This window comes from Lagopus muta, chromosome Z (assembly GCF_023343835.1).
Source record: "Lagopus muta isolate bLagMut1 chromosome Z, bLagMut1 primary, whole genome shotgun sequence".
NCBI lineage: Eukaryota > Metazoa > Chordata > Aves > Galliformes > Phasianidae > Lagopus > Lagopus muta.
In genome coordinates this window covers 57,474,011-57,490,174 of record NC_064472.1, presented here as the reverse complement: position 1 = coordinate 57,490,174, position 16,164 = coordinate 57,474,011, and the positions used below count along the sequence as shown (strand labels likewise).

General features: G+C 34.4%; 1 protein-coding gene across 6 annotated transcripts in view; it reads left to right on the top strand.

Annotated features, from left to right (window-relative positions):
• The window catches only part of SLF1 (SMC5-SMC6 complex localization factor 1), a 44,280-nt gene that overhangs the window by 7,345 nt on the left and 20,771 nt on the right, over positions 1–16,164 (top strand). For 5 of the 6 annotated variants that reach the window (XM_048930568.1, XM_048930566.1, XM_048930571.1 and 2 more), the window contains 7 exons: positions 343–505; positions 6,487–6,618; positions 7,633–7,686; positions 10,948–11,106; positions 12,165–12,331; positions 13,175–13,312; positions 14,014–14,179. In XM_048930568.1, coding sequence (XP_048786525.1) covers positions 343–505; positions 6,487–6,618; positions 7,633–7,686; positions 10,948–11,106; positions 12,165–12,331; positions 13,175–13,312; positions 14,014–14,179 — 979 coding nt within the window. The remainder of the gene's footprint in view (positions 1–342; positions 506–6,486; positions 6,619–7,632; positions 7,687–10,947; positions 11,107–12,164; positions 12,332–13,174; positions 13,313–14,013; positions 14,180–16,164) is intronic. The other variant, XM_048930567.1, reaches the window with a different exon arrangement.

Genomic DNA, 16,164 nt, shown 5'->3' with positions numbered 1-16,164 from the left:
AGCTGGTAGCACAACTCTTAATTGAAGGATCAAATATCATAATGCAATAACTTACAAATGCTGTCATCTAAGAATTTGACTTTTTTAATACACAAGTGAAGCTTTCTGTCAGATATGTGGGATGCTTACACTGATTTTAATTAATAGTATTAAGTTGTGAAGAGAGGTGCCTTGTTAAGTATGTTCCTTCTATTTCTCATGGCTATTAAGCAGTTTTTTAACCTGGTGAAAGTTGGGGAATGTCATATATCTACACTCTCATATTTGTAGTTTATGAAAATTAATGTGAAGCACTATGAATAAAATGCATTAAATAATGTCTTTTCAAATCTGTTTGTTTAGAGTTCTAGAAGCTGGAAAGGCAACCGTGTGTTCATCTCAGGATGTCGAGAGTGATATTACTCATGTATTCGTCCTTAATAATTTTTTTCCTGTGCAAAAAGAGAAATGCTTCTCTGAAGCTCAATGCTACCCTTTGCAATATGTAGGAGATTACCTTTTGGAGGTAAGTAAATTGAAAAACGTACCTAAAATCGCTTCCATCATTACATTTTATGTCAGGTTTACTGACTCTATGATGCAGCATTAATAATAATGGGGGGTATTATATGTTTTGAAATTTGATAAAAGGTGATCAACTGTCAAGTACTAAGACAACGGGAGAGGTTTCATCAATATGTATAGGTACTAGAAGGGAGAAGTACAAAAAGAACAGAGCCAGAACAAGAGACAGTGGGCATAAACTGGCACAGTAAAGATTTCCTCTGACCATCAGCCAGCACTTCTACTGTGTGAGTGGTGCTGCACTGGCACAGGCTGCCTGGGAAGGTTGTAGAATCTCCTCCTTGGAGAGATTCTCTACATGGTCCTTGGCAACATGTTTCAAGAGGGTTTGAACCAGGTGGATCTAGAGGTATCCTCAAGCTTGACCATTCTGTAATTCTGTAATGCAAAAACTGTCCTTTTCAAAGCAGTGTTTTGATTCAGACCAATAGAAATGGCACTAAAGAGGCATGCTTTATTTCTGATTCCTCTTTGTGTTCCTTCTTCACTCCCGTTGTGTGATATTACTGCTGGATAAGTGAATTGGACTTCAGGATGAAGTTCAAATGTAGTTCACCATCAGATAAATGGTTAAAAAAGTTATTCAAAAAACACCAATAAAAATCCTACCTTTTGTTTATATTCTCCTCATTTTGGTAATGACTTAAAACATTTAGGCGTATATTTATGTCTGTCTATGTCATAGGATGATTAAGGTTGGGAAAGACCTCTTAAGGTGATCAGCTCTGTCTATCAACCGGTCACCAACATGCTCACTAAACTATGACTCTAAGTGCCACATCTACATGTTTTTTTCTGTGTAGGTGTAAGTATTTTTTCTGGGTTTGACATATGCTATTAAATAAGGATTTAGTGGCTTTATGCTTCAGTATAAATTATTTTGTTAACTAACTTCAGTTATTCTACTTTTCAGTTTATAACATTACAGTCTATGGTAAAATAGTAAGATTGATACTCTTAACTCAAAATAAATTTGCTTGCAGTCCCTAATGACTTGGGAAGAGTTGGTGCTTGCCATATAAATTTTCTAACAGAGCTGTTATGTTGGACAGAGGAGATTCACTCAAAACTACTTCTGCACTAGGAATCTTACAGAAGTTGCTCACCTACATTATCTTTTCAGTCAAAACAGAGTGTGTTTCTACAGGAATTATGATTCCTAAAATAGTTTTATGGTCTGCTATCTGAACATACCTTTAATTCAGCCTTAATGCGGAAGGATCATTCCATGTATGAGGACAGTTACTATTAACTGTACTAGAAATGGAATACAGTCCCATCAACAGAGAAGCTAAGACATGAAGGCCTAGATAAAAATTGAGGTACCTTATTTGAAGGTAAAAGTACTGAAAGTCGTCTTGCCAGAGAGTTTTTTGTCTAAATGACAAAGCGAGGTGAAATATCCAGTACAGCGTAAGATTATTCAGAATGTGAGATTTATCATTCAGTTTCTAATGCAATCAGAATAAGTTAAATTCACAGCAATGAAAAAGTAAAACAAGAAAAACAGCCTAATTCTGTCTTTCATCATTCCTTCTGAACTATGAGAGGAAGTGACACTGCTCACTGATTTTTCTTACATGCTCAGTACTCACTAAAACTCTTTCTTTTCTATTCCCCCTTTGAAACTGAGAGAAGCATCTCATGATTCATAGTCCTTTGTTTACTGTGACCAATATTACCCTCTTTTACAGACTGTTTTGATGTGAAATTCTTTGTGGGCTGAGACCGTGACCTTGGTACTCATTCTTTACTGTGTTCATTCTTTCCATTCTGGACTGCTGGTCTATTTTGTATTTTTTTTCCTTCTTAAATCCAGGCTTTATTCCTCAACTGAGGCATGCACAATTCAGACTGATGAAAGTAGGAGTGGTGCCAACACCATGTAATGTATAGTAATAATCAACTTTATAATGAATGAGTAAAAATCTACTCATTCATTATAATAGCTACACAAAGGCTAGATTTTAGATTTTAAAGATGCCTGGTCTGCAAAGGATCAATTTGCCATTGCTTGACATTCCTGAAGGACCACTCAATTACTGGTTTTGAGCAATGTCCTGGCAGAAGTTGATGGATTCATTCTATTTGGAAAATGGATGTGAAAGAGGGCGTTTAAAATTGACCAAATGAAAAAGTAATTGATTCTTTAGCTTCTGTAGTTATGTATAGCACATGTCCTTCCCCAGAGCTCTTTCTGTAGAAAGAGTAAAATAAAGAGAGGTTTAGCTCCCTAAATTCTACAAACTGTGTAAGCTGTATAAACTGTAGTGTTCAGTTTGGTGAAATCCTTACGTATGTTGGGTATTAGATTTCTAGTATGTGTATCTGGCCTTTGACACATTTCAATTTGGAAAAATCAACAGTATTTAATGCTTGAAAATCAGGAAATTCTCAAATCAAACTGAAAGTTACATAGTGGGAGTATATCTTGTATATCACCAACTTTGGCACAAAATAATTGGCTTGTGAAGTAGTTTTGGGCTTACACAATAGATAGATTTTCCAGTATATCTTAAGTACAGAAAAAAAGCACTGAGGTTTTGAGGAAAACACTATCTTGAAAGGAACTTAGGAAAAAGACAAATATCAGCAAAGGTGTGTACAAGCAAAACAGATAACCAATCTTTCTTTTTCACAGAAGTGCACTGAATGTTCTATGAAATTCTGTACACTCACAGTTCACAGTTCCCACTTCCATTTTTTCAGGCCCTTCATTTAGGTCACATTTATAATGCCATTAGAGGTGTCATGTATTTGCATCTCTCAGGAGATAGTTTACCAACAGGAGAGTCACATGCACCATGCGGAATTTCTTAACATTTTGTCTTAGAAATACTCAAAGGACTGAAAAAAAAAAAAAATTCTACAGTTTTATAGTTCTTCAGTGGCGGATGATTAGAAGGAACTGCTAAAGAGGAAAATGTTGCCCTTGCAAATAGGTAGATGCTAAACCTGTGTTTTGTGATTGGGCAGCATCTACTTCCGAAAATGCTTTACATTCTTCAGATCAAAGCATATATTTTGCTCTTCCCTTTTCAATGATGAATAAAGCTGTTACAAAAGGGCAAAAAAAGGGTAAAAGAATCCTGGTGTTTACATACTGACTGAAACACACATCCACATGGGAGCTCAGTCTAGTGTCATACTCTCTTACTGAAACTTGTTTGGAGAAATTACTCAGTATGACAGCTCTCAGCTATGATAGCTCTCTGCTAAAATAGACATTTGATGTAGGAAGTGTATGTCCAGTACTTATGCGTGTCTCACCTTCTACTGATCACAGTGAGAATAATCTTTCTTGCTGTGAACCCTGAATTCATCTGATGTGCAATAATAGTATTCCATCTTAACACATCTATTAATTTACAGATTTCTTTTTTTCCTAGATCTCAATAAACTTGATTTAGCGAACACCAGTTTCTATTTAAATGCATCTTGAGAATTCAGAAAACTGCCATGACATTTTGTCTCTTAAAAAGACAAGGGGTAAACATAGGTACAACACTTGTTCAGATGTCTTAGGCTCTAACAAAAAGAGTTATGAGCATCTCTTTTTTTTTCATTTCTAGAAATACTTGGCACATATTTTATTAGGACTTAACGTAAAATGTTCCAGCTTTGTAAATCTGTAGTCCTGCTCTTTCACTGCTAATTCTATCAGAAATAAATACTCTCCTCATAAACCCACAAACGTATGTGCTATGGTTTAGCACTGAAATCAGATGTTAAATTGAGCGAAGCAACTTGATATTCTATTTTTTTTTTTAAGTGGAACTGTATATAGTCATAGGCATTCAGATGGTTTCTGATTTTTTTTTAAACAATGCTTTGTTTTGTCTCTGTGTTTCAGTATCTGTTCTAAAATATCTACCTTGTAACTCTGGTGTTAAAATAACCTGTGTGAGTGTCTTCAGTCTGTTAAGGTGTTGCTTCTACTGGTTCAAGATATTAAAGCATATGCATGATTTTAGTGCACTATCCTTATGTTTAAATACAGACTTTAAAATGCTTTGTTGGCTGTGCTATAGAATTTATAACGCTTTGTTAAGATGGAACTATAAATTATCTAAATACAAGTATTTTTAGAAATGTGTTGAAAACAACATGCATAAGGTATCACAGGAAGTAAAGACTAGATAATTTGTCAGAGTAGTTCACTTATCCTTGGCTCATCAAACTCTTTAAACCAGTTTTCCAGTACTTCACACACCAGTTACTGTCACAAACACACTTGACTTAAAGAAGACTAATTTGATTTCTTGCCAATTACTAGGGCTGCTCTGAAAGTAATGCCTCCTATTTTATTAAGTTGACTCACAACATCAGAGATAGATTTGGTGGTATGGCAGTAAAGGTAGAACTTTCCCACTTTCTTTGTTGCTGTGTGACAGATGGGAACAGAGGGGCAGTCTGACAGAATAGCATCTGATATGGAAATGTAAAGGAAGCAAAGGGGTGACATTGAATTTTTCCATGTGTAAAAAATGGCACCCGCTTACACTGATGCTTGAGGAACATTGATGGACATCAAACAGTGAGTGTGAGCAGAGTGAGGCGTGAACACAGTGGTCTGTCTCAGCAGTGGTGGCAGTGGGTCACCTCCACTGGTGCAGATTGTTATGAGCAGGCAGGCTCTTGTTCATCACTGGTGAAAATGTATAGCTAATGGTGGTGTCTGTTGAAAAATAGTGTTTTGTAGTTGAGAATTTTATCAAATAGTCTTCTTGTGCTCTTTGCATCTGTTGTAGTTTCCATGGAAGTTAAGAGGAAGCATTACTTTTGGAGCAACCTACACAATAGAGTAAAATAATGAGCCAACACCTTCACCCCATTCATCCCTTCTTCTCACACAGAGCTTCATTCTTGAATCTTCTGCCTCTTCTCTAGAGATGTGGGTGGGTAGGGAGCATGGATTGTGTTTAGAGTGTAATGTTTTGTTTCTCTTGTTCTTTCTCTTCACACCCCTGAGGACCCTCCCATGGGATGCAGTTCTTCACAAGCTGCTCCAGCATGGGTCCCCCATAGGCTGCAGTTCCTGATAGGAGGTTTCATGGGCTTTTCCATGGGCTGCGCTTGGAGATTTGAATTCTGTGATTCTATCTGCACTACACAGTGCCCATAGGCTGTGGGTGGACAGCCTGCTTCACCATAGGCTTTTCTTGGGCTGTAGGGAGCTTCTGCTTCACGCCTGGAGCACCTCCTGCCCTCTTTGTGCACTTTCCTTGGTCCTTGTAGGATTTCTTCTGTCTTGTTTCTCACCCCATTTCTCTTAGCTGACATTTCACATTAGTTTTCCACTTTCTTAAATATGTTATCTCTGAGGACTCAACTCTGGCGGCAGCAGGTCCCTATAGGAGCAGCTGGAGTTGGCTCTGATCTAACAAGGAGCAGCTCCTTTTCTGTCTGCTCTCACAGTGGCCACATCTGCAGACGTCCTTGCTATCAAAATCTAACTATGTAAATTCTAAGCAGCCTAAAATGAAGAAGCTGTTTTATTCTTAGTCTGTTAACATAAGTGACCCTACAACTTCTAAAATTCGAATTACTAGCTTTGTATGTACATCCTTAAAACTAACAACTAATAGAAAAGATGAGGTTTTATTTTTTGAAAAGTCCTGAAAGGGAATTATTATGGAAATAGCTCTTGTTTCAATAGCACAGATGGGGCCAGAGTTAAAGTCAATTAGGCAGATAACTTCCATTGGTAGTTCTCATGCTGTAACTGCCTATGACATCAGTGATGTGTTTCCACAGCTGTTTGTGTGTCACATAGTATTAACCTTCAAATTTGAATAAGCATGCATGTAAACAATGATTTTACAATAGAATGTAAGAAAATATTTCACTACATAAAAGCTAATTAAAAGCATCAGTTTTGAAATTAAAAAGTGATGTTTTGTTTTCTTTTGCTTTGCATAGAAGGATATACAAAATACTGAAGTTGCCCAAATTAAGGGTTTTCTGCCAGCACAGGAAACTGACAGAAACAAGTCTAATATGCAGCTTATTGAAATAAAAAATGCTGTGATAAAGCATATGTATTTTGTTGAGGTAAGTTTGACATTTAGCTTATACTTTCTTACCATAAATTGTGAAATATATATAATGAAATTTATCCCTCAGTATAGATGTAGCTAATTAGCTAAGATGTTAGCTAATTAACTAGGTATTTGACCATCTTTTTTAGTAATAATGCCTTTTAAGAACTATTTATTTACTACATCTACAGTTAACCAAAATAAAATTTAATAGTGGTAATTGGGAGGTGTAGATGTGTGGAAGATGTGGTAGACTTCGAAATTTCGGTAATTCCCCAGTCTTCTTGCTGGCAGGGCAGTGAAAGAAGCCAAATAGACCTGGACACTGTACTAGCACTGTTCATCAAGGGCTAACACTCAGGTACACTCTCAGCCCTGTTTGGGTCGCAAATTCACCACATCATAGTATGCTATAAAATGTTATAAAGAAAAGGAATCCACTGCAGCCAAAATCAGTGCAAGTTTATCACAGGTGTACCTCTTAACAGATTATTTTCTCTTCAACTATTACGTAGTTGTGTCCGAAGAGAGTAATTACAGTCCTAAGGACACTGTCTCCTAGAGGACTTTCTCTGGAAATAAGAGTTAATAACATTGTAGCAGTGAGCCATAACTAGATGTAACAGGAATAGTAATGCATCCTTGCACCTAATACGCATTCTGGGCGATTTGTAAAGGGTATCCAGGGTTTATATTTTGTCACTGAAAAGCTGAAAGTAGTTTTAGTTTCAAATGGTTAAGTGGACCAAATGTAATAAGACTAATAAAAGTAACGTAACAAATGCATAAAAAAGAAGCAGACAATAACAGGAAAACTGAGGAGAAAAACTGACCATATATCAGTCCCCCATTTTTCCCCAGATTTTGCCATCTTAATTTTAAAAAGATAAATACAAATAGGTTGTTTTGTTGAATGTTTAAAAAAATGTATTTTTTAAGAAATTGTCTTTTGGTCTTCTTGTTATGCACTATTTATAGATTGTTTACCAATATCCATTGTACAGGTTGAATTTTTCTTGTTTTGTAGGCTGCAAAACAGAAGTTTGCTCATAAAGACTTTCTGAATAAGTGCAATCCAAAGGTAAGGATTCTTGCAAAGAGCATGTGTTGCACTTATGAAATTTTGTATTGAAGTTAGGTAAACACTCTTCTATTGTGAAATTTGCCATTGAAGAAATACTTTTTAAAGTGTATTCAAATTACTGAAAAGTTAAGAACATTATGGGATACTGATTAATTTGTTTATTGTTCCAGTCTATTGTTCAGTACTGACTACTGCCTACCTCTCATGAAGAGAGAGAGGCAGAGGATGGAAGAGTAGAATTGTTCAATTTAGTTCATTTGTCATTTTTCTTCACATTAAGCCAAATATATATCATAAATCAAGTAAGGTCAGCACCAGGTTTTATCAAGTTTTTGTTTTATCTGAAGTAAATAAATAATAAATACTTCGAAAATATTTCCTATTCTATCTCTAAGACTAAAAATGAATTCTTTAAATACATTTGTTGAAACATTCTCTCTCAGTACTTCTATCACTGTAAAGGTTAAAAATGGGAAATACTTAAAGCATATCTATTAGGTTGGTGCATTTTTCTGTAGCTGAAGACTCATTTTCATCCATACTAGGTACTTAGTTACTTGATGTAGAAATGAAGTCCCAGCCTTCACAGAATTCCCTTTTTATTTAATTTCTTTCTATTGAAGGGGAGGAAAAAATATTTTGAAACATAAGCACCAACATTCCTTTATTATTGTCCTACACTGCAATGTTAATATTTAGTTTAGTGAGTTTATGAGGCAATAAAAGTTTAGATTTCATAATGCTTCTGAAAATAAATTGTTATTCTGCACCCAATATAATTTTTAATTTGAATTTTTTTAATCTAATACTAATTATTTATATAATATGTATATGTTACTGGTTTTTATTGCTTTGTGGAATATCTATTGCTAGCCTTTGCATTCAGTGTGGGTCTTTTATTGGTAGTATATTTAAATCTGTTAAACACTGCTCTAATATGATTCCAGTGAGTATTTCAAATTGTATTGGAGAAGTAAAAAAAAGAAAGTATCTGCAAACTAAATTAACTGATTAGAGCTATGTATTATATTCAGCTTTGCTGGTTCCGCTATCATTCATTTTCTCTGTATTTTTTAATATATTTTGACAGCTTCTCTTCTGTGTTTTGCTTTACAGAGCTTATCTTGATAAGCACTTTGGTTTTCCACTTCTGCTCATAGTATTAGTGCTTGTACTAGTAGTTCTATACAGGAAACTGCTCATCAGCCACACTGCCAACCAAAGCAGCTTTGTACACAGCTTACAAAATATTGAGGTCCTGCAAAAGGTGTCTCCTATTACTGTAGAAACTCCACCTCCCCAGTTTTCTGTCCTTCCTTACCCCTTAAATAAGATGAAAATTCATTCTGCACTTTCTTCCTGTTTTAAAGGTAATGCATAACTTTCGTCAAAGTCTCCCAAAAGAGAATTGTTTTTCTTGAGTTTTTTTTTAGTATACTTTACAAATAATGTGTGAATGACGTCTTTGTTTCTAGTGTCAGAACTTTCAAGAAATCTAAGTTTCAGGCAGAAGGTAGGAGGACCTGCTGATACAATCACCAGATTGTCACCTTGGCTTGTACCTGTACAAAATGCTAAGTCATCTTCACACATCTTAAATACTTTCTTTATGATTGTTTTTCAGATGTGCTGTTTGCACATAATTAACATTACAAATGTATGATTGCAACTGTTATTTCCAAAGGAAATAATGAGAAGATTTTTATAGTGCATACACGATTAATAAAATTGAAATAAATGTGAGTTGCAAACATCAGATGCACAGTGATTTAATTAAAATAATCTAAGAGTGCATTTTTATTTATCATTAATATAGCAACAACATATGTTAGGCATCTCAGAATTGCAGCATTTGCAGAGAAACTAAATATCTGATGCTAACATAGAGCTTATTCACTGAGACTTTTGCTGAGATTTAACTATGATTATTGTTTCTTTCAGAAGCTCGTATTCAGGTTTGACCTGAGCTCTTTCTGTTTATTACTAAAACATTTCTAGGAACTCTTGCTAATAGTAGAAAACTCCGTGATCTCAAAACCACAGTTGGACTGAAGCCTGTATTAATTTTAAATTGACTTTGAAACAATTGGTAGAATGTCTCGAGTAATTTTGCCTACTGCTCAGTAGAAGCCAAATTTTATGGCAAGAGACAGTGAAGTATGCTGGATGTTAAGAGACTAAAGCAATAGCACATCTGCATAACTTTAATTTCCAGCAGGTCAATCACTGTTGTACTGTTTTGACTCTACTGCTCTTGGTTGAGAATCCCTACTCTCGTTTTCCAGTGTACTTGAATTTACCAGAACTTTAGCTCAGGTGGTTGAACAAAGGAGCTAAATTTCAAAGCTGAAGTTTCCATCAGCAATGTATCTTAGCTTTGATTTTGAATACAGGAGGGATGTAAATATCAACATAGTCAAGATCTTCAGTAGCTCCTCTTTCATATCATTTATCAATGGGAAGAAAATTTTTGAAAGTTGAGAATTCAGACATTAACAGGTAAATTACAAGGCAGATACTGCATTTCAGGAAAACCATTACATTCTTCTAGGTCCTCCGAAAGCTTGTGAAATCTATAGTTTCACTGTCCTGAGCGGCACAGAATAGGAGGGAAGTCTTGTGCCACTAAGAAGATCTTCACAGCTCTGAAATACACTGGGATCAATACTTTGCTATCTGAAGTATTAGCTGCTTCTTTGACATGCCCAATGATTACAGGAAAAGTAGGGAGATAAAATAGATACATGGTTTGTAGTTTTATGAAGTTTACTCATAAATGATGTATTTCATGGTTTTATATTTTTGCTCAGTTTTCTTCAACTGTTTGATGACAGTAATTATCATAGTGTTCCAGGCATTCTCTATAGGATGTACTTGTACATGTTGGAAAAATTAGCAGTTATTCTTACGCAGAAATTCTCAGAGTAAGTTACACCCAAGCTACAAGGTATGTGAATTGTAGTTTGTGTTTTAAAAGAGTAAATGTATTCAGGTAGTCTCAAGAAGGGAAACACATTCTGAAAGCATTTTCTTGTCAATGAAAAACCAGCTCAGTGGGAAATTAGTTTTCTCTAGATTGCAGTCGCTCATTGGATCAGTCAATAAGTAATATTTATGTTTTATTTTTTAATGTTCTTGTGTATATTGCCATCATTTATTTTCTTAAAAGATTTCATGTTGTGTTTTTTTTTTTTTAATTGAGTTTGTAAGTATGTTTATTACTCTGCAATTTTACTTACAGATATATTTCTTTCACAGGTTAAAAATACTAACCTGTCCAGAGGCAGATTGTATATATTTGAAGAATTAATAGAAGAGCATTTATTATCTGAAGTGATTATAGAACTCGCTGTTGGTCAGAAGTACTCTTTACCTCCTGTTCAACTTTTTCATTCTCTTCTAAAACATGTCCTGTTGGTGAGAGCATGATGCTTAAGTATTACAAAAGACTAAAATGTTATCAATGTTAAAGATGGAAATATTATTATCCTTGCTTCTTACAGTGCTTACAGCTTTATAGTGATTTATGTAAGTCTCTTGAAAGTAACTCCTCTTTTTTATTTCTGTCGAAACTACAACAAAGTGCATGATAGAACTGTTTGGTTGAGAAAATTCTCAGCTACAAAACACTGTTTCTCAACACTGTCACCACCACTAGCCATGCATTTTCACCACTGATTAACAGGAGCTTCATGGTGTACTCAGAATAACCTGCAGCAGTGGAGGTGACCCACTGTTGCCACTGTGAAGCACACCACTGCCTCAGTGAGCTCACATCCACTGTTTGGTCTCCATCGATGTTCATCAAAGATCAGTGAATGTCAGCAAGTGCCATTTTTCCTCATGGCAGTGACACACCTTTGCTTCATCTGCTTTTCCATGTCCAACACCATTTTGTCAGACTGCCCCTCTGCTCCCATCTGTTGTGTGGCAACAAAATGTAATGTGGTATTGGAGGGAAGGTTCTGCCTTTACTGCCATACCACTGATATCCACCTTTGATATTGTGGGCCAACATAATAAAACAGGAGGCATTAGTTTCGGAGCAGTCCTCACATTAACCCTTCAGGTTCATCAATGTCTTAGCATTAATGCAATCTAGAAGGGGGGGGGCATTTGAAGCATGATGGCTTTTATTATTAATTTGCAAATAGTATGAATGAAGACTCTAAATATTGTGAAAGCATCAGCCCATAGTTTTTTTCATTGCTTTTAGAAATAGCACTTTTGCAACATATTTTCTTAGCTAGTAGGCTACAGACAGAATACTTAATAGAAAAGAGTCTTTGTTCTAAGCTGAATACATTCAGCTGAAATAACATACTAGTGTTACTAGGTTTTTCTGTTTTACTTACTTATTGTAAACTCAATTTTGCTGCTTCTGATTATGCATTATCTGTAACTTTACTGATTTAAATTGGTCACTTGAAATTGGATCCTTTTGTAGCCAATATTATTTCCTTATTTTATTGCAGGAAAATACTGATGCTGTATTTTGTGCTAAACTTCGTCATGTTTTGTACCTTGTTCTCCAACATGATCCTCCTTGGAAATCTACATCTATGTTAGGATATTATTTAGATCTTCTTCAGTGTCCTATCTGTAAGAAAGGCACATGGAACTGGATAGAGATGCTTGTAAGGTAAAAAAAAGTTTAGTGAGGTATTAGATGCAATAGTTATGTTTTTCCGAACGTGATTTATGTTAGCTCACAGATATACTTGTTTTAAACTTTTCAAAATTATAATAATCTCTGTATTATTTCTGTTTCTTGTGTGTATCTATAATGTGTATATGTAATATATCTGTAGTTACATAGTAAAATTCAGCCTTTATCATATTTATTATATTAAGCTTCATGATCTATTTTGATTTTAATTATAATTTTTACAGTGTTCAACAAGACTGATTAAATCCTGTACATGAACAAATTTAGGGAGCTTGTCTATACTTCAGCTAAGGAACTCATTTTTTGTAACTTGTATCGAAAGAAAATATTTTGTTCATTTAGTTGAGTGAGGAAATGTACTTCTTACTACTGTCATACAGTCTTAGCATTTAAATAATTTGATACAACCATGATTAGAACTGTATTAATGTATGCCATTGTAATCATACTATGTCTTTGAGGGCATTCTGTGCTAGAATCACTGTAATTGGACATTTTTGGAAGAAGTTCTGTTAAATCTAGTAATTGCAGAATAACTCAAATAAGGGACATAAAAATACAGATACATAGAAAACAATTTAATTTACACTATAATACAGAATCTTCATCTGTATAATACAAGGCCCCAGTAACAAGCACATTAAGTTTTTGGAAGAAGTTTAGCTTTAAAAACAAAATGTCTGGCTTTAAATTATGAATGTTGCTAAGGAGCAAGATATTGTCACAATTGTCAAAAGTCAAGTCTACTTTCTTTCCCAATAGATCAGACTATCATTTCTGTCATACAAATGTATTTTGTTGGTGTTTGTTTTGCAGGTCTTGTCTACATTGCAAAAACATTTGTCATGCAGTCCCAGTTTTAGGGAAAGCAGATGAACAGAGGACAGTTCACAAAACATTATTGAAGTTTTTCTTTGATTTAGTAAAAGCTGAAGTAGAATTTCTGACAAAAAGGTAGGTTTTATAGGATAATATTATTTTTCCACAATTTTACATGCATTTCCGTATCTACAGCAGGTTGTTTCCTGATTTTTGTATGTTTGTAATAATATTCTCTTCCACCGAAGTGCTGTCACTTAAGATTTCTTTTTATATTTCTCAGTTCTGTTTGTTTATTGTAACTGGTATTGGTTTTTTTCCTAATTGTGCTTTAAGACCTCTAGCTTTTCACAGTGTTATTATTTCAATGTATTGCAAGTTTCAGTAAGCATTTAATGTTGCTCATAAAGCTACATTTTTAGCTTTGCATTGCTTTTATATCCATTCTTAAAGTTAGGCAAGCAATATTTTGAACATACTGATATTAAAAAAAAATCAATTAAATGTTATCTTTCACTAGGGAGATAATTATCTTTCCTTAGTTTATGAAATATGAAGAAATCTTGATTTTGCTCTGCCTTTAAGTAATAAAGGCAGCCTTTATATATTAGCACAGTATTACAATTCCTTCAGTTTGACTTTAATAGTCATCATTATTTTACTTACTATTCATCAGAAATTGTCTGATCTTTCCATACTTAAAAATTACCAAATCTTTATGTGTTTTGACAGAAGATAAAGTTTCTGTCTAGTAGCTACAGTAATCAAGATGGCATAAAGATTTTGGTTTTTCCACATGCTTCTTTTTTTCTTTTTTTCTCTTTTTTTTTTAACAGTTTGGTTGAAGGGACCAATTCAGTGCACCAGCAAGTAATGCCACAGACTGTTCTTCTGAAGACCTTTTGGTTGGGAAGTGAAACCTCTGTGCTTTTTACCAAACACATAAATATTCTAGTGGATTGGGTCATACTCTCCTACAGAGAATTGCAAAGGAAAAATGATGTGAGTATGAATTTTATGCTTTAAAATAATGAAGACTGACGTTTTTTTAAAAGACATTTCTTTGTTCATTCCTTTGTGAGGAATTATATATAAGTATCACAGCTGCTTGTTATATCTACCTTTTGTTGTGAAGCATGCTGGTTTTTGCTCCACTAAAGGAAATGAATTGATCCATAAGATTCTCATATTGATCTGCAGAGAAGAAACGAATCATGAGTAGCTTATTGGCTACATTCAGATCTTCACATGCCCTTACCAGCAGGTATTACTATAGTCATTAGGGACACAAGCTTAAAACATTCTGCCAAACAATAAAGTGTAACAAAAGAGATGATTATCTTATTTTACAGTGATTGTATTCAGGAAATGTTGAAAGGTGAAAGCTAAGAAAACAAATAGTTTTTTACTATTTTCTATAAATACACATTTTATTATTTTATTAAATGCCCCAATTACTTCCCAAGTTCTTTAGTTTCATTTGGTATCTTACCTAGATCTTTTCATAAAAATGCAATTGAAGGCAACTTAATTGCTGTTCTGTGACCTGCTGACCAGCAGGACATTGACCTGAAAGATACCGAGTGTCCTCTATACCACCTCTTTCTTTTCAGAAGCTATAGGCCTTGTAAAACATCTTTGACTTCTAGATTCTCACATAAAATACAAACTTACTGCTCTCTCTACGTTCTCTTTTAAATTATTGTGGAAGCACAGAATAAATAGATACTTCATTCACTTTTTCATTACAATAACAGAACAACAGTAGAAAATCAAGTGTCATGGAGAAAAAAGCACTTTCAATATAATAGCTACTAGTTCTTCATTATGTTAAGATAGCAGAAAGATAATGAGTGTTTCACTCATTTTACCTAGCCAGACCTCCTACCTTTTTTTGAGTGCTATCAAAGCCAGATATCCTGAAACAGTGCTGCCTTTTATCCTTGGTCAAGATATTAAAAAGCACCTAAAATTAGGCTTCTATACCCATATTTATATTAAAACAACCTACTTTTTGAAAGGTCCTGAGCACCAGGCAGGAATGCATTCAGTTGATTTTAGTGACCATTCTGTTTCTTTGGAAAATGAGACTGCTTTTATATGTTTCCTGGTGTTGAGTGTGCAGTTTAAGTGTGGACTCCATTTTCTTTTTTCTACCATGCCTTTTTTTCACTAGTTCCAGTACTATAAGCCATACCTTTGTTATAAACCGTTCAGTGCATAAGCTGAATAATTGCTTGTGGCAGGCTGGGCATAGTATTTACATGAAAAAACAGGAATACTAAAATACAACATAAAAGATAGCACTTCCTCATTTAGATTTTGGGTTGATTTTTGTTTTGTTTTGTTTTGTTGAGCATTTCCAACTATATTACATGTAAATATATATGTAAGAATTGTACTTTTGTCACAAAGCCAAAATGCCTATTGCTTTGTTATGTGCTATAATGTACAATATCCCCGCAGATGCAAATTCTACTCCTAAAAAGCTGCATTTCTATACTACAGTATTATCCTTTAGTCTTGTATGTTGACAACACATTCTCTTTTCCTTTGCATTCTTTGACAAAAATAAATTCTAAACCAATATGCTGTGTTTTTACATACAGAACTCATTGCTTTCAGCACTTTCAATTTTGTTATACTAAAACTTGAAATACTGATGTTTTTGTATGTTCAAAGACTTAAATAACATTATTGGAAAGATCAAAGGAGCCAAATGACCAGTTTCTCCGCAGTTATGCAATCAGAAGAAAAATGTGTTTTATTCATCTTTTAATTTTTTAAACCATTCTAGAAAGACACATATATATAATAACATATGCCAGTAATAGAGCATATTGCGTGCAAAATTCTTCACTCATACATATTAAGGATATGATTCACTGTTACTACTTTCTTTTTAATAAGCTATTTACTTAAAAGGCAGCACATTGGCACCATATACTTAGAAATCAAAATCAAAGGAGTGGCTTAGGCAGTCTTCT